Raw genomic sequence first — 17,939 nt, forward strand, 5'->3', positions numbered from 1 at the left:
TCTCCACCCCTCCCCCGCTCTGACTTTGGGGGCCCCTTTGGTTTTGGGGGTTCCTTCCCCTCCCCACCATGCCCCGGTTTTGGGGTCCCCTCCCCCCTTCCCCCCCCCCAGTTCCGGTGACACCCCCTCAGTGTGGGGGAGGGGCGGGGGTGCCCCCATTTCCGCCTTTATTGCCCCGGGGGGGTCGCGGGGGGGCCCGGGGGGGTCCTGAGGGTCTCCAGGAGGCGCTGGGCAAAGGCCTGTTCCAGCTGGGGAGGGAACGGGGGGTGAGACCCCCAAAATGGCCCCAAAATACGCATGAGAGCCCCCCCAAAAATCCCCCCAAAATACCTATGAGAGCCCCCCAAAAATACCCCCAAAACACCCCTGAGAGCCCCCCAAAAATACCCCCAAATACCCCTGAGACCCCCCAAATCCCCCCTGAGACCCCCTTTGAGAGCCCCCCAAAAATACCCCCAAAATACCCCCGAGATCACCCCTGAGATGCCCCAAAATCCCCCATGAGACCCCCCTGAAAGTCCCCCAAAAAACCCCAGAGACCCCCCCAAATCCCCCTCCCTTCCCCCAGAGCGCCCCCAGACCCAAAATCCTCCCAAACACCCCCCAGGGATCCCCGAAATCCATTAAGGATCCCCCAAGACCCCCCAAATCCCCTAGAAACCCCCCGGGACCCCCAAAAACCCTTTAGAGACACCCCAGGAACCCCCAAAATCCCCCCCGGACCCCCCAAACCCCCCAGGACGCTTTAGGGACCCCCCCAAGAGCCTCCCCAGACCTCCCAATATCTCCCACGACCCTCGAGGGACCCCCAGGACCCCCAAAATCCCTCAGAGACCCCCCAGGACCCCCCAAAACCTTTTAGGGACCCCCAAAGACCCCCCAAGTGCCCCCAGGATCCCCCAAAGCCCTCAGGACCCCCCCAAAACCTCCCTGAGGACCCGCCCCTCCCCCACCTCCAGCAGCAGCCCCTCCCCCTCCTCGGGGGGGCGGAGCTCCAGGGTCACGTGGTGCGGGGGGAGGGGCCCGAGCCCGGCCCGGTGCAGCTCCAGCTCTGGGGGGAGGGGCGGGGTCAGCGGGGGGGAGGGGCAAAATGGGGGGAGGATTTGGGGCCTGGCCCCTCCCCCTCCACGGCCCCTCCCCCGGTGGTTTGGTCCTGGCCTCTCCCACCCCCCGGAATTTTGGTCTCGCCCTCCCGGAAGTTGCTGTCCCACCACCGGAAGTTGATCTTTGCAACCCGGAAGTTCTTTTTTCCACTCCCGGCAGGCGCTCTTCTCTCCCGGAAGTTGCTTTCCCTTCCCACCGGAAATTGCTTTCCCTCCCCCAGAAGTTGCTCTCCCACCACCGGAAGTTGCTCTCTGCAAACCGAATGTCGCCGTCCCTCCCCCGGAAGTTGCTCTCCCCACCGGAAGTTGGTCTCTTTCCCGGAAGTTGCACACTCCCCACCGGAAGTTGATCTCCCAGCCCCGGAAGTCTCTCTCCCGGAAGTTGCTCTCACCCTCCTAGAAGTTACTTTTTACCCCCTGGAACCCGGAAGTTGCTGTCTCCCTACCGGAAGTTCCTCTCCCTCCCCCTAAAGTCACTCTACCCCTCCCCGGAAGTTGCTCTTCCCCCGGAATTTGCTTTTTCCCCAGCGACAATTGCTCTCCCACCACCGGAAGTTTCTCTCCCCTGACCCAGAAATTGCTCTCCCTCTCCGGAAGTCATGCTCTGTCCCCGGAAGTTAATGTCCCTGCCCCGGAAGTTGGTCTCTCCCACCACTGGAAGTTCTTCCCCCCGGAAGTTGCTTCACCTGTCCTGGAAGTTGTTCTCCTTCCCCGGAAGTTGCTGTCTCCCCACCGGAAGTCGATCTCCCAGCCCCCTCCCGGAAGTTGCTTTTTACCCTCCCCGGAAATTGCTCTTCCGCCACCGGAAGTTGCTTCCCCTCTCCCAGAACTGATTTCCCTGTCCCGGAAATTGCTCCAACACCACCGGAAGTTCCTCTCCTCCCCCGGAAGTCACTCTACCCACCCCAGAAATTGCTGCCCTTCCCGCGGAAGTCGCTCTCACCCTCCTGGAAGCCTCTGCACACCCTCCGGAAGTTGCTCTTCCCCTCAAAAGTTGCTCTGCCCCACCGGAAGTCTTTCTAGACTCCCAAAGTTGTTTCCCCTAGCCTGGAAGTCTCTCTTTCCCCCCGGAAGTTGCTGTCACTCCCCAAAAGTTCCTTCCCCTCCCCAGAAATTGCTCTCCCACCACCAGAAGTTCCTCTGCACCCTGGAAATTGCTCTCCCTTCCCAGAAGTTCCTCTCCCCCACCGGAAGTTGATTCCCTTTCCCCAGAACTGATCTCTCTTCCCCGGAAATTACTCTAACACAACCGGAAGTTTCTCCCCTCCAATGGAAGTTGCCCCTCCCCTCCCCTCCCCACCGGAAGTTCCTCCCCCCTCCCACCGTCAGTGTCTCTCTCACCCTCCCGGAAGCGCTGGCTGTCGAACGGCTGCAGCAGCGCCCCCGGCTGGAGGGGCCCGTGGGGGGCGTGGGGGCCCCTGATCACGGCGGGGGCGGGGGCGGGGCCGTCCCCGGGGCGCAGGCGCAGGAAGAGCCCCCGGGGGGCGCTGCTGAGCAGCAGCCCCGGCCCCGCCCCCAGCGGCAGCACCAATCGCGGCAGCGGCGGCGGCGGCGCCCCCTGGCGGCCGGGAGGACTCAGCAGGTACTCGCCCGCAGGCACCGCCCCCTGCCAGGCCTGGGCGGGGCCTCGGCGCAGCCGCAGCAGCAGCGCGGCGTCTCCTGCGGGAAAGGGGCGGGGTCAACGCGGGGGGCGGGGCTAAAGGTGGGGAATGGACGTGGCTAAAGGGTGGGGTATAAATGAAAAGGGTGAGGTCACAGTGAGGGGGCGGGGCTAAACCTGGGGAGTGGGCATGGCTAAAAGTTGATTAGGTATGAAAGGGGTGGGGTCACTGTGATGGGTGGGGCTAAAGGTGGGGAGTGGGCGGGGCTAAAGGAGGTGGAGTGGAAATGAAAGGGGTGAGGTCAGGGCAAGGGGCGTGGCTAAAAGGGGTATAAATGAAAGGGGCGGGGTCACCACGAGGGGCAGGACTAAAGGGTGGGGTATGATGAAAGGGGCGGGGCTAAAGGTGAAGAGTGGGGCATGGCTAAAGGGGGGTGGGAATGAAAGGGGCGGGGCCACAGAGGGTGGGGCTGGAGCCAAAGCTCTGTAGGTCCCCAGGTTTGGGGAAGAGCCAATACTGTGTCAGTGTTGGGGGCGTGGTAAGATTTAGCTCCTCCCCTTTTGGGGTGTGGCTTACCATCCGCAGCGGGGAGGGGCTCTGCGCTCTCCACCTCGATGCGCAGGGGCAGCACTTCCAGGGGCGGAGCCTCTGCTAAAAGGGCGTGGTCAGGCAGAGGCCACGCCCTGTAGCTCTACCCCCAGGGCCACCCCAGCCCCAGGATTGGCCCAGAACCGCCCCCATCCCCCCATCTCACCGGGATTTTCCTCATCCGTGGTTCCATCCTGGCTCTCGGGTGGTGGGGTCGGTGGGAGGGGCTCCGTAGGGCTCAGCACCGCCTCCTTCTGGCTCTGCCGGCCCTTGGGGGGCTTTGGCTCTGTTGGGAGGTGGCACTGAGAGGGTTAACAGGGCTCTGACCCCCTCCTCCCCTCCCCCTGCCTGTCCAGTGCCCTGTTTGGCCCCACCCCCAGTGCTCCTCTGGTTTGGTTCCCCCATCTCGGGGCACCCCCAGCCCTAACGGCCTCCCCCACTTGGGACCCGTCCTGATTTGGGGGCTCCCCACATCCAGTCCTGTTCCCTCATTTCCAGTGTTCCTCCATATTGAGTCCCCATTTCCTTTGTCCCCCCCCTTTTCTGGTGTGTCTCCCAATATTCGGTCCCCATTTCCTGTGTGTCCCCCCATATTCAGTCCCCTTATTCCATTTCTCTTTTGTCCTTCCATATTCAGTTCCCATCTCCAGTGTATCCCCCCATATTCAGTCCCTCCTCTCCATTTCCAGTGTGTCTCCCCATAATGAGTTCCCATTTCCGCTGTGTCCCCCCATATTCAGTCCCCTCACCCTTTTTCCAGTGTCCCCTCTATATTCAGTCCCCTCATTAAATTTCCCTTGTGCCCCTCCATATTCAACGCCCATTTCCTGTGTGTCCCCATATTCAGATCCCTCATCCATTTTCGGTGTGTCCCCCCATATTCCATCCCCATTTCCGGTGTGTCCCCCAAAATGAGTCCCCATTTCCGGTGTTCTCTCCATATTCAGTTCCCTCATTCCATTTTCAATGTGTCCTCTCATATTCCATCCCCATTTCCGGTGTGTCCTCCCATATTTCGTCCTCTCACACCATATCCCGTGTCCCCTCCTATATTCAGTCCCTCGATCCCATTTCCTTTGTGTCCCCATATATTCAGTCCTCACTCTCCATTTCCCATTTCCCCCCCCATATTCAGTCCCCTTTTCACGTGTGTTCCTCCATATTCAGCCCCCACTCCCCATTTCCTGTGTGTCCCCCCAAAATGAGTCCCCATTTCTGGTGTGTTCCTCCATATTCAGTCCCCACTCTCCATTTCCCTTGTGTCTCCCCATATTCCATCCCCATTTCCGGTGTGTCCCCCTATATTCAGCCCCCATTTCTGGTGTGCCCCCAAATACGCAGTCCCCATTTCTGGTGTGTCCCTCCATATTCCATAACCACTTCCGGTGTCCCCTCCATATTCAGTCCCCATTTCTGGTGTGTCCCCCCATATTGAGTCCCCCCACCCCATTCCCTGTGTCCCCCCAAACTCCATCCCCCATTTGATGTCCCCATTTCCCGTTCCCCCCTATTCCATCCCCATTCCCGTTCCCGTTCCCATCCCCGTTCCCGGTTCTCACCGCGGGCGGGCAGCACCCGGTACACGCGGTACGGGCAGGGCCCGTCGGAGCGGCCCCGCCCCGGCAGCTGCCGGAACTCGGGGCTCCGGGCCAGGGCGCAGCGCAGCCGCGTCTTCCACCCGGCGGGGTCGGGGGGGTCCCCGGGCCGCAGCCGGCCCTTGTACTCCGCCCACGCCTGCCGAGAGCGGCGACGTCAGGCCACGCCCACCGCCACGCCCAGATCATTTGCATATCGCGGGCCCCGCCCCAATCTCGCACTTTGCCTGGCTCCGCCCAATGCTCAAAGCCCCGCCCCGCTGTGTCCAGGCCCCGCCCCCACCATGTTCCTTCAGCAGAGGGAGCGTGGATCAAGCCCCGCCTCCTCCCATGGCTTTGCTTAGCGTGGGCCTGCCCATAGCCCCGCCCTCTTCTTAGCTCCTCCCTCTTTCACAGCCTCTAAGCCCCGCCTCTCAGCCAGGACCCACCCATCACCTTACAGAGTTCTGCCCCTCACTTTTGCAAAGCCCCGCCCATTGTTAAGCCCCGCCCCACTGTGCAGAGCTACGCCCTTGGCAACACCCCTAACATTACAGAGCGTTGTTATTAGCCCCGCCCCCACCGTGCCGGGCCCCGCCCCCTCTCTGAATAGACCCGCCCCTGACCCTGCAGGCTGTGCCCCTCACTACATAGCCCCGCCCCTCTGTATAGCCCCGCCCCTCTGTGTAGCCCTGCCCCTGACACTGCAGGCTCCGCCCCTCACTACATAGCCCCGCCCCTTTATGCAAAACCATGTGTGGTGCACAGCCCCGCCCCCAGCCCCGCTCCTACTCTATACAGCCCCGCCCCTCGGTCGCTATAGCCCCGCCCACATCCTGCAGAGCACCTCCCCAGCTCCGCCCCTCATTCTGCAGAGCCCCGCCCCTCAGTCGGCATAGCCCCACCCATCACTCTGCCTAGCACCACCCCTACTTTGCATAGCCCCGCCCCACTGTGCAGCCCCCTATGCTGCATAGCCCCGCCCCTACCCTGCAGAGTGCAATCCCTGCCCCATCGCGAGCTCCGCCCCTCACTGTGCATAGCCCCGCCCCTTGCTCGCTGCAGCTCCGCCCCTCGGTGCTATAGCTCCACCTCACACAGCGCCGTCCTCACCCTGTATAGCCTACTTTGCATAGTGTGGCCCTGGCCCCTCGGTCACAGTAGCCCCGCCCCTACTTTGCATAGCCCCGCCCCTGCCCCACAAGCCCCGCTTCTACGCAGCAGGCCCCGCCCCTTCTTTGCAGAACACCGCCCCACCCCATCACTGTCCACTCCCCTCACTGTGCATAGCCCCGCCCCTCGGTCGCTGTGGCCCCGCCCCTACCCTGCAGAGCCCCGCCCCTACTGTGCATCGTGCTGTCCCCGCCTTGTCGCTGGCCACTCCCCTCACTGTGCATAGCCCCGCCCCTCGGTGCTATAGCGTTGCCCCCACCCAGCAAAGCCCCGCCCTCAGCCCCGCCTCTACTTTGCATAGCGCCGCCCCCGCCCGTCGCTGCCCACTCCCCTCACTGTGCACAGCCCCGTCCCTACTTTGCATAGCCCCGCCCCATCCCCGCCCCTACTCTGCATAGCGCCGCCCCCGCCCCGTCGCGGGCCCCGCTCCTCCCGCCGTGCGCCCACGGGATCCGCAGCGCCGTCCGGGCCGCGTCGTCCCACTGCAAACCGGGGAAGCGCCCGCTCTGCAGCTGGGCCAGCAACCACGGGCGGAGCCGCCGCGGGCCGCCCTCCGCCATCCCGGGCACCGGGAGAGACCCGACAGCGGCGGGGAAAGCGGGGGGAGAGAGGGGAGGGAAGAGACAGCGGCGGGGACAGAGGGACAGAGGGACAGGAGGCAGAGACGGGACAGAGGGGACGGAGGGGAGAGAAGGGAGAGAGGGGACAGAAGGGAGAGAGGGGACAGAGGGACACGCGAGGGACAGGGGGAAAGAGGGATAGAGGGACAGAGGGGGGAGAGACGGGACAGCGGGGACAGAAGGGGACAGATGGACAAAGGGACACTCGAGGGACAGGGGGAAAGAGAGAGAGATGGGGGACAGATGGGACAGCGAGGACAGAGGGGAGAGAAGGGACAGCGGGGACAGGGGGAGATAAGGACAGAGAGAAAGAGGGAAAGGGGGCACAGAGGGACAGAGGGGCAAGCGGAGGGACCCGGGTTCGATCCCGGTGCTGGGTGAAGGAGCCGGTGCAATCCCGGGTTCGATCCCGGGTCTCGGGGGAGCTCAGCGCTCCCGGACTCGCCGAGCGGCGCCCGCGCTTCCGGGAATTGACGTCACCGCGACGGCCACGTGATCCCCGCCGCCAATCAGCGGGAGGCCTCACGGCACCGCCCCCGGCGCGAGGGGGAGTGGCAGCGCCGCGCGGGAGTTCCCGGAATGGGGCGGGGCTACAGCGCATGGAGCTGGCTGTGTTTGCATAAAGGGGCGTGGCTACAGCGCACAGCACCATATTTGTATAAAGGGGCGTGGTTATAGTTCATGGCACCGACTATGTTTGCATAAAGGGGCGTGGCTATAGCGGACAGAACTGCCTCTATATTTGCATGAAGGGGCGTGGTTAGAGCTCACTACCGACTGTCTCTGTATAAAGGGGCGTGGTTATAGCACACAGAACCACCTCGGTATTTGCATAAAGCAGCATGGGTATTGCTCATGGTACCGCCTCTATGTTTGCATAAAGGGGCGTGGCTATAGCACACTGTACCGACTGTGTTTGCATAAAGGGGCGTGGTTATAGCACACAGCACCATGTTTGCATAAAAGGGCGTGGTTATAGATCATGGTACAGGCTCTATATTTGCATGAAGGGGCGTGGCTATAGCTAACAGCACCGTCTTTGTATTTGCATAAAGAGGCGTGGTTATAGCACACAGCACTTCTTTGTATTTGCATAAAGAGGCGTGGTTATAGCTCACTCTGTATTTGCATAAAGGGGCGTGGCTAAAGCTCATGGTGCCGACTGTGTTTGCATAAAGGGGCGTGGTTATAGCACACGGTATCACCTCTGTATTTGCATCAGGGGCATGGTCATAGTGTACACCTCCCCATATTTGCATAAAGGGGCGTGGCTGTAGCTCATGGATTCCTATTTGCATGAAGGGGCGTGGTTTTCATGCACAGCACCACCTCCAAATTTGCAGAAAGGGGTGTGGCTCCAACTCACGGTACCCTTTTTTGTATTTGCATAAAGGGGCGTGTCAATTTGTGCAAGCCCCACCCCCTTTTCCCCAATTCCCTGTGTGGGACCTCCCCCAGGACAGAGCCGAGGTTTTGGGGTCCCCCTGGACACAGATTGGGGGGGGGTCACACCGGGGTTTTGGGGTCACACCCACATTTGGGGGTTTCACACCCAGATTTAGGGTCTCACACAGATTTTGGGGGTCTCACACAGCTTTACTGCCCACCCCCCACAGTGGGGGGTCCGGGGGGGATTTTGGGGGGGGTCTCACCTGACCCCTGCCCCTCCCCCACCCCCCGTGCCCCCCCCCCTGCGCCCCCCCTGCGTCAGGGGCTCCAGACATCATGAGGAAGAGCACGATGGGGATGATGTACATCCACTGCGGGGAGAGGGGAGGGGGTCAGCACAAAATCAGCCCCAAAATCAGCCCATAATCAGCCCCAAAACGACTCCAAAATCAGGCCCAAATAACCCTAAAATCCACCCCAATACCCACCCCAAAATAAGCCCAGGTCACTCCAAAATCAGCCCAAAATCCACCCCAATACCCACCCCAAAATAAGACCAGATCACCCCAAAATCCATCCCAAAATCGCCCCCCAAATCAGCTCAAAAATCAGCCCCAAATCACCCCCCCAAAATCATCCCAAAACCCACCTCAGAATCACTCCAAAAACCACCCCAAAATCAGCCCATATCACCCCAAAATTCACCCCAAAATCCACCTGAAGCCACCCCTAAAAATAGCCCATTTCACCCCAAAATCCACCCAGATCACCCCAATATCAGCCCCAAAATCCACGCCAAATCAACCCAAAATGTGCCCCCACAATCAGACCCAAATTACTCCTAAACCCACCCAAAATCTGCCCATATTACCCCCAAATCAGCCCCGAATCACCCCTAAATCCACCTCAGAATCAGCCCACATCCACCCCAAAATCAGCCCAAATCCACCCCAAAGTCCACCCAAAATCAGCCCCAAATCATCCCCCCAAATCACATCAAAATCACCCCAAAATCAGCCCAGAACAGCCCAAAATCCACCTCAAAATTACCCCAAAATTCACCCCAAAACCCACCCATAATCAGCGCCAAAATCACCCCAAATCCACCCCAAAATCACCCCCCAAATCAGCTTAAAAATCAGCCCCAAATCACCCCCCCAAAATCACCCCAAAACCCACGTCAGAATCAGCCCAGATCACCCCAAAAACCACCCCAAAAATCCACCCCAAAGTCCACTCAAAATCAGCCCAAAATCAACCCAAAATCACCTCAGATCACCCCAAAAATCCCCTCCAAATCAGCCCCTAATCACCCCAAAATCCACCCCAATACCCACCCCAAAATCAGCCCAACCCACCCCAAAATCACCCCAAAATCCACCCCAATATCAACCCCCAAAATCCACTCCAAAATCACCCCAAAATCCACCCAAAGCCACCCAAAAACCACCCCAAAATAAGCCCATATCACCCTAAAATTCACCCCAAAATCCACCTGAAGCCACCTCTAAAAATAGCCCATTTCACCCCAAAATCCACCCAGATCACCCCAATATCAGCCCCAAAATCCACCCCAAATCAACCCAAAATGTACCCCCAAAATCAGCCCCAAATTACTCCTAAACTCACCCAAAATCAGCCCAAATCAGCCCCGAAGTACCCCTAAATCCACCCCAAAATCAGGCAAAAAATCAGCCCAAAATCACCCCAAAATTCACCTCAGAATCAGCCCAAATCCACCCCAAAATCACTCATCCCAAATTCACCTCAAAATCCACCCCAAAATCAGCCCAGATCACCCCAAAATTCACCCCAAAATCAGCCCCAAATCACCCCAAAATTCGCCCCAAAATCACCCCAAAATCAGCCAAAATCACCCCAAAATCAGCCCAAACTCCCACCCCAAAATTATTCAAAATCAGCCCCAAATAACCGCAAAATCACCCCAAAATCCATCCCAAATCAGCCCCAAATCACTCCCCCAAAATCCCCCCCAAATCAGCCCCAAAACAACCCCAGAACACCAGAACACCCCAAAATCACCCCAAAATCAGCCCAGATCACCCCAAAATCCACCCCAAAATCAGGTGGTTTTGGGGTGTCAGGGTGGGATTTTGGGGTGTCAGGGAGGATTTTAGGATGCCCCAGATGTTTTTTGGGGTGCCCAGGTGTTTTTGGGGTGCCCCAGGTGGTTTTTGGGGTGTTTTGGGGGTGTTTTGGGGGTGTTTTTGGGGTTTCAGGGCTGGTTTTGGGGTGTTTTGGGGTGTTTTTGGGGTTTCAGGGCTGGTTTTGGGGTGTTTTGGGCGTTTTTTGGGGTGTCCCTCATGTATTTGGCGAAGAAGGATTTCAGGGTGTTTTTTGGGGTGCTCCAGGTGGTTTTGGGGTGTCCCAGGTGGTTTTTGGGGTGTTTTTGGGGTTTCAGGGCTGGTTTTGGGGTGTTTTGGGGGTGTTTTTGGGGTGTCCCTCACGTATTTGGCGAAGAAGGATTTCTGCTCCTGGGGGTTGCGGGCGCGCTGGGCCTGCTCCTGCTCCAGGTGCCGGATGAAGGCGGCGGTCTCGGGGCTGGGGACACCAATGGGGACATTGGGGACACCAATGGGGACACACAGGGGACATCTCCCCATGTCCCCCCTGTCCCCATGTCCCCCCTATCCCAGTGTCCCCCCATCCCCTTGTCCTCCCCGTGTCCCCACATCCCCCCATGTCCCCGTGTCCTTCATATCCCCACACATCCTCCATGTCCCCGTGTCCCCCATGTCCCCCCATGTCCCCATGTCCCCTGTCCCGTGTCCTCCCTGTCCCCTGTCCTGCATCCCCCCGTGTCCCCCCGTCCTCTTTCCCGTGTCCCATTTCCCTGTCCCCGTCCCCTGTCCCCCTGTCCTGTGTCCCCCACGTCCTCATATCCCCCCATGTCCCCGTGTCCCCCCATGTCCCCCATCCCCACGTCCCCATGTCCCCCCCATGTGCCCCTGTCCCCTCCTGTCCCCTGTCCCTGTCCCCATGTCCCCCCATGTCCCCCCCCGTCCCCGTGTCCCTCACGTGGCAGCAGGCTGGGGCTGTCTCAGTGCCACCGAGGTGTTGAACATCTCCAGGTGCTCGTCCTCAACCCAGGTGCCCCTGCAGGTGCCAGGGGCGGCCACCACGCCCAGGGCCACCACGTGCCCGGCCACGTCCAGGTGCAGGGACAGCTGGTCCGAGAGGTGCGACTCCAGCAGGGCACACTGGGGACATGGGGACACGTCAGGGGACATGAGGGGACATGGGGACACGGGGACATGAGGAGACAGGGGGGACATGAGGGGACATGGGCACAGGGACACATGAGGAGACACAGGGACACGTGAGGGGACAGGGGGACACGGTGATTGTGGCACAGGGACATGAGGACACAGGATATGGTGGCACGGGGACATGTGAGGGGACAGGGACATGGGCACATGGGTGACGGTGGCAGGGAAACACGGGGACACAGGTGATAGTGGCACAGGGACCTGTGAGGGGACACGGGGGACATGGGTGACAGTGTCACAGGACACATGAGGGGACAGTAGCCTGGGGACACATGAGGGGACACGGGGACACAGGGACACAGGTGACAGTGCCACAGGGGACACATGAGGGGGCACAGGGACACAGTGGGACACAAGGGGACAGGGGCACAGGGTGAGGGCACTGAGGGGACAATGGGGGGGGGACACAGCGTGACAGGGTGTGAGGGGACACAGGGAGGGTGACAGAGACATGGGGGGACATGGGGGGGACACAGGGAGGGTGACAGGGACATGAGGGGACAAGGGGCAGGAGGACCCCGGGGTGTCCCAGGGGTGTCCCAGGTGGGTCCCAGGGGGTGACACAGGGGGTGACAGAAGTGACACAGGTCAGGGTGTCCCAGGTGTCCCCAGGGAGTCCCAAGTGTGTCCCAGGTGTCCCCAGGGGTGTCCCCAGCTGTCCCAGGTGTCCCCAAGGTGTCCCCAGGGGTGTTCCCAGGTGTCCCAGGTGTCCCCAGTGTCACTCACCGCCCTCACGAAGGAGGTGACAAACTCGGTGTCCCCGTCCTCGCCAGGGCCCGGGGGACGGCGGGGGACCCGCACCCGGTACAGCCCGTCCCGTGCTGCCACCTCCTGTGGGGACAATGTCACCTCAGTGTCACCTTATTGTCACCTCAGTGTCACCCCAGTGTCACCCAGTGTCACCTCAGTGTCACCTCAGTGTCACCCAGTATCACCCTGACCCGCACCCGGGACAGCCCGTCCTGAGCTGCCACCTCCTGTGGGGACAATGTCACCTTATTGTCACTGCTGTGTCACCCAGTGGCACCTCAATGTCACCTCAATGTCACCCAGTGGCACCCAATGTCACCTTAATGTCACCTCAGTGTCACCCACTGTCACCCAGTGTCACCCAGTCACCCAGTGTCACCTCAGTGTCACCTCAGTGTCACCCAATTTCACCCAATGTCACCTTAATGTCACCTCAGTGTCAACTCAGTGTCACCCAATGTCACCCAGTGTCACCCCCAGTGTCCCCTGGTGTCTGTGCAATGTCCCCCCAGTCCCCCCAGTGTCACCTGTATGTCACTCCAGCGTCACCCCCAGGGTCACCTCCATGTCCCTTCAGTGTCACCCCAATGTCCCCTACACTGTCCCCCCGTGTCCCCCTGTCCCCATGTCCGTCTGTCCCTCACCCTGTGCCGCGCTCTCTCCACGTCCCCATGTCCTGGTGTGTCCCCACGTCCCCCCCATGTCCCCCTGTCCGTCCGTCCCTCACCCTCAGCCGCGCTCTCTCCTCCTCCCCCCATGTCCCCATGTCCTGGGGTGTCCCCATGTCCCCCTGTCCCCATGTCTGTCCGTCCGTCCCTCACCCTCAGCCGCGCTCTCTCCTCCTCCCCCCATGTCCCCATGTCCTGGGGTGTCCCCATGTCCCCCTGTCCCCATGTCTGTCCGTCCGTCCCTCACCCTCAGCCGCGCTCTCTCCTCCTCCCCCCATGTCCCCATGTCCTGGGGTGTCCCCATGTCCCCCTGTCCCCATGTCTGTCCGTCCGTCCCTCACCCTCAGCCGCGCTCTCTCCTCCTCCCCCCATGTCCCCATGTCCTGGGGTGTCCCCATGTCCCCCTGTCCCCATGTCTGTCCGTCCGTCCCTCACCCTCAGCCGCGCTCTCTCCTCCTCCCCCAGCGGTTTCTGCGCCAGCGCCAGCGCGGGCTCGGGGCCCCAGCTCAGCGACAGCGACCCCCGGCGGCGGAACCGCGGCACGTCATCTGCGGGACGGACGGACGGACAGACACGGACAGGGGGACAGGGGACAGGGAAAGGGAGGACAGGGATGGGGACAGGGACACAGACAGAGACAGGGATGGGGATAGAGGGGACAAGGATACAAACAGGGAGGGGGACAGGGGGACGGGGATGGGGACAGAGGGACAGAGAGACAGACAGAGGGACAGGGGATAGGGGGTAGGGGACAGGGATGGGGACAAGGACATGGGACAGGGATGGGGACAGGGACAGAGGGGACAGAGGGACAGAGGATAGAAGGGACAGGAATGGGGACAGGGGACATGGGGACAGGGGGACAGGGATGGGGACAGAGGGACAGGGGACAGGGGAACAGAGATGGCGATGGAGGACAGGGATGGGATCAGAGGGGACAGAGGGGACATGGAGACGGGACAAGGACAGAGGGGGCAGGGATGGGGACAGAGAGGACAGAGGGGACATGGAGACAGGGGACACAGACAGGGACAGGGGAACATGGGGACAGAGGGACATGGGGACAGGGGAAGGGGGGATATGGGGACATTGGGACACAGCGCTGGCACCAGGGACAGCCCAGTCCCCCTGCCCCCGGTGCCATCCCTGTGTCCCCAGTGCCACCTCCAGCCCAATGTCCCCAGTGCCACCCTGTCCTCAGTGCCACCCTGTCCCCAGTGCCACCCTGTCCCTGTGTCCCCTATCCCTGTACTCCCCTGTCCTCCCAGTGCCACCTCCAGCCCAGTGCCCCCAGTGCCACCCCTCTCCCCATGTCCCCAGTGCCACCCTGTCCCTGTGCCCCCAGTGCCATTCCCATTCCCACATCCCCAGTGCCACCTCCACGTCCCCATGCTGCCACCCAGATCAGTGTCCCAATGTCCCCCATGCCTCCAGTGCCCCCAATCCCCTCGATGTCCCCCAGTGTCCCTGATGTCCCCCTGTCCCCCAACATCCCCAGTGCCCCCCACTGTCCCCACTGTTCCTGATGTCCCCATGTCCCCAGTGTCCCCAGTGTCCTGAATGTCTCCCAATGTCCCCAATATCCCCACTGTCCCCAATCTCCTCAGGGCCCCACAATGTCCCCGATGTCCTCAATGCCCTCCAGTGTCCCTAATCCCCCTGATGTCCCCCAGTGTCTCCAATGTCCCCAATCCCCCCAATGTCCCCAATGTCTCCAATCCCCCCAATGTCCCAATGTCCCCAATGTCCCCAGTGTCCCTCACCTAGTTCAAAGGAGTGCTCCAGGGTCAGGCTCACCCGGCAGCTCTCGGTGTCACCGGCCTGGGGGGACACGGACGGGACACGGGGGTGGCACCAGGACAGGGACATGGTGGGGACACCAGGGGGACAAAAGGGGGACAGAGGAGTGGCACCATGGGGACACCAGGAGAGGGACACCACAGGGACAACAGGGGACACCAGGGGGGTGACATGGGGGTGGCACCAGGACAGGGACACGAGAAGGACACGAGGGTGACATGGAGGTGACACGAGGGTGACAGGGTGGTGAGACCCCACAGACCTCATGAATATTAATGACCAGCCCTGCGACCTCATTAATGCTAATGAGGCTCCACAGCTGCAGCCCCCTCATGAATATTAATCAGCTGGCAGGAGCCAGAACCGCCCCTCATTAGCATTAATGAGCTGGAACTGGCGGACTTGTGCACGGCCCCGCCCCCCCAGGTAAAGCAGCTGTTTGTGCTAATTAATATTAATGAGGACAGGCACATGGCCCCGCCCCTAGCGGATACGGGCGCTGTTTATATAGCCCTAATTAATATTAATGAGGGCATCACACAGCCCCGCCCCTCACGGATTCAAACACTTGGTTTATACAGCCCCTAATTAATATTAATGAGGATGAACACGTGACCCCGCCCATCTGGGCTACCGGCGATCATGTTTACACGCCCCCTAATTAATATTAATGAGGGCAAACGCGGCCACGCCCCTCACGGACTCAAACACACTTGGTTTCCACACGCTCTAATTAATATTCATTATTAATAATATTTATTAAGAGCCCCTCCGGGCTACCGGCGATTCTGTTTACACGCCCCCTAATTAATATTAATGAGAGTTCCCGGCACGGTGCCCTGATGAACACCGAGCACCGGGTACCGAGCGCTGTCCCGGCACCGAGGCCCCCTCGATTCCCCGGTGCTCCCGGTACCGTAGCCCCCCGTGCTCACCCTGGTACCGGTACCGGTTCCACCCCGGTGATCCCGGTACCGGAGCCCACCCGGCAGAACCCCCCGGTACCGGAGCCCCGCCTACTCACCCTGGTGCCGGTTCCGGTGCCGGTTACCCACCCCCGGTTCCCCGGTGTTTCCGGAGCCCCCCCTGCTCACCCTGGTGCCGGTTCCGGTGCCGGCGCCCCCCCGGCAGAGCCCCCCGGCCTCGCCCAGCGCCGCCCCCGCCGCCAGCAGCGCCAGCACCGGCAGCACCGGCAGCGGCCGCGGCGCCGCCATCTTGGAGCGCGGGGCATGGCGGGAACGGGGCGGGGCCAGCGCGGGGGGGGGCCGGGCTGAGCCGATGGGCGGGGCTACAGCGATTGGGCGTGGCTACAACGAATTGGCAGTGCTGGAGTGGGTGGGCGGGGCTAGAACGGATGGGCGTGGCTACCGGCGATGGGCGGGGCTACGGTGGAGGAGGCGTGGTCCGGAGGGGTGGGCAGGGTCTATTGGAGGGGAGGGGCTTCTGTGAGGGGGCGGGGCCAACACGGTGCTTCCATTTGTGTGTTCCCGCCCCCAAATCCAGCCCAGGAACCCCCAGGGTGGACAGAGGGACCCCCCCAGTGACCTCTGACCCCTCTTGGTAATCCCTGACCCCTCCCAGTGACCCCTGAGACCCCTCCAGTGATATTTGGGGAACCCCCCAGTAACACCTGGGGACCCATCAGTGACATTTGGGGACCTCCCAGTGACATTTGCAGACACTCCAGTGACCTCTGGGCCTTCTCAATGACCTTTGGGGACCTCCTGGTCACTTTTGGGGACCTCCCAGTGATTCTGGGACCTCCCAGTGACCCTTGGGGACCTCCCAGTGATGCTTGAGGACTTCCCAGTGACATCTGGGGACCTCCCATTCACCCCTGAGTCCCCCGCAGTGACCTCTGGGGACCCCCAGTGACATTTGGGGACCCCCCAGTGACATCTGGAGACCTCCCAGTGACCCCTGAGACCCCCTCCCAGTGACCTCTAGGACCTCCCAGTGACCTCTGGGACTCTTCCCAGTAACATTTGGGGACCTCCCAGTGACCCCTGACCCCTCCCAGTGACATCTGGAGACCCCCAGTGCCCCTTGATGGATATTGGGGAGGTCACCCCCAGCCCGGTGTCCCCCCCTCGTTTCCCTGCCCCCTTCCCAAGCCCCGCCCCCTTCAGGTGAGGCCTCACCTGTCCCAGGGCAGGAACGGGAATGGGGCAGAGCAAAACTGGGAATGGGCAAAACGGGAATGGAAAAATGGGAATGGGCAAAACAGGAATGGGGAAACAGGAATGGGCAAAACGGGAATGGGCAAAACGGGAAAACGGGAATGGGGAAAATGGGAATGGGCAAAACATGAATAAGCAAATCAGGGATGGGGAAAATGGGAATGGGCAAAACGGGAAAACGGGAATGGGAAAAACAGGAATGAGCAAAACAGGGATGGACAAATTGGGAATGGTCAAAATGTGGGATGAGAAAAACGGGAACAGGCAAAATGGGGATGGGCAAAACGGGAATGGGCAAAAATGGGGATGGGAAAAACAGGAATGGGCAAAACTGGGGATGAGAAAAATGGGGATGGGGAAAAAGAGAATGGAAAAAACTCGGATGAGAAAAATGGGAACGAGCGAAACAGGAATGGGCAAAACTGGGATGAACAAAACAGGGATGGGGAAAACGGGGATGAGAAAAATGGGAATGGGCAAAACGGGAACAAGAAAAACGGGGATGGGCAAAATGGGGATGGGAAAAACGGGAACGGGCAAAATGGGGATGGGCAAAATGGGGATGGGAAAAATGGGAACGAGCGAAATGAGAACAAGCAAAACAGGAATGAAGAAAACAGGATTGGGCAAAATGGGAACGAGCAAAACGGGGACAAGCAAAATGGGAATGAGCAAAACAGGAATGGGAAAAACGGGGATGGGAGAAACGGGGAATGGGTAAAACGGGAACGGGCAAAACGGGGATGAGCAAATCAGGAATGGGCAAAATGGGAATGAAGAAAATGGGAAAACGGGAATGGGCAAAATGGGGATGGGAAAAATGGGAATGAGAAAAATGGGGATGGGAAAACAGGAATGGGAAAAACGGGGATGGGAAAATGGGGATGGGAAAAACGGGGACGAGCAAATCAGGAATGAACAAATCAGGAATGAGCAAAATGCGGGATTTTATTCAAATTAGAGCCGGGGGGGCGGGGCCGCTCCTCGGGATGGGCACGGAGCGGGTGAGGCCCGGGACACCGGGAGGGAATTCCTGTCCCGGGACACCGGGAGTGCTCATCCGGGATGGAATTCCTGTCCTGGCACACCGGGCACGCCCGTCCCGGCACACCGAGAGGGAATTCCTGTCCCGGTACACCCTGAATTCCCGTCCCGGGAGGGAATTCACATCCTGGGACACCGGGAATGCCCATCCGGGAGGGA

At 60.6% G+C, this 17,939-nt stretch overlaps 2 protein-coding genes across 2 annotated transcripts; both read right to left on the bottom strand.

The window, feature by feature from the left end:
• Positions 1 to 134: 134 nt before the first annotated feature.
• LOC131569271 (interferon regulatory factor 9-like) lies at positions 135 to 6,981 on the bottom strand. The gene is made up of 7 exons (XM_058821477.1): positions 6,429 to 6,981; positions 4,852 to 5,026; positions 3,459 to 3,578; positions 3,281 to 3,355; positions 2,445 to 2,762; positions 954 to 1,051; positions 135 to 248 (listed from the first exon to the last, which is right to left on the bottom strand). Exons 1-7 carry the CDS (start codon positions 6,597 to 6,599, stop codon positions 168 to 170), a joined length of 1,038 nt encoding a protein of 345 aa, XP_058677460.1. The 5' UTR covers positions 6,600 to 6,981; the 3' UTR covers positions 135 to 167.
• Positions 6,982 to 8,307: 1,326 nt separating this feature from the next.
• On the bottom strand, positions 8,308 to 15,770 carry EMC10 (ER membrane protein complex subunit 10). The gene is given in 8 exon segments (XM_058821458.1): positions 8,308 to 8,349; positions 8,351 to 8,419; positions 10,517 to 10,610; positions 11,088 to 11,269; positions 12,065 to 12,169; positions 13,192 to 13,304; positions 14,520 to 14,577; positions 15,651 to 15,770. Coding segments are annotated over 8 exon segments (783 nt in total).
• Between the last annotated feature and the right edge of the window lie 2,169 nt (positions 15,771 to 17,939).

Source organism: Ammospiza caudacuta, chromosome 29 (assembly GCF_027887145.1).
Source record: "Ammospiza caudacuta isolate bAmmCau1 chromosome 29, bAmmCau1.pri, whole genome shotgun sequence".
In the NCBI taxonomy this organism is placed as follows: domain Eukaryota; kingdom Metazoa; phylum Chordata; class Aves; order Passeriformes; family Passerellidae; genus Ammospiza; species Ammospiza caudacuta.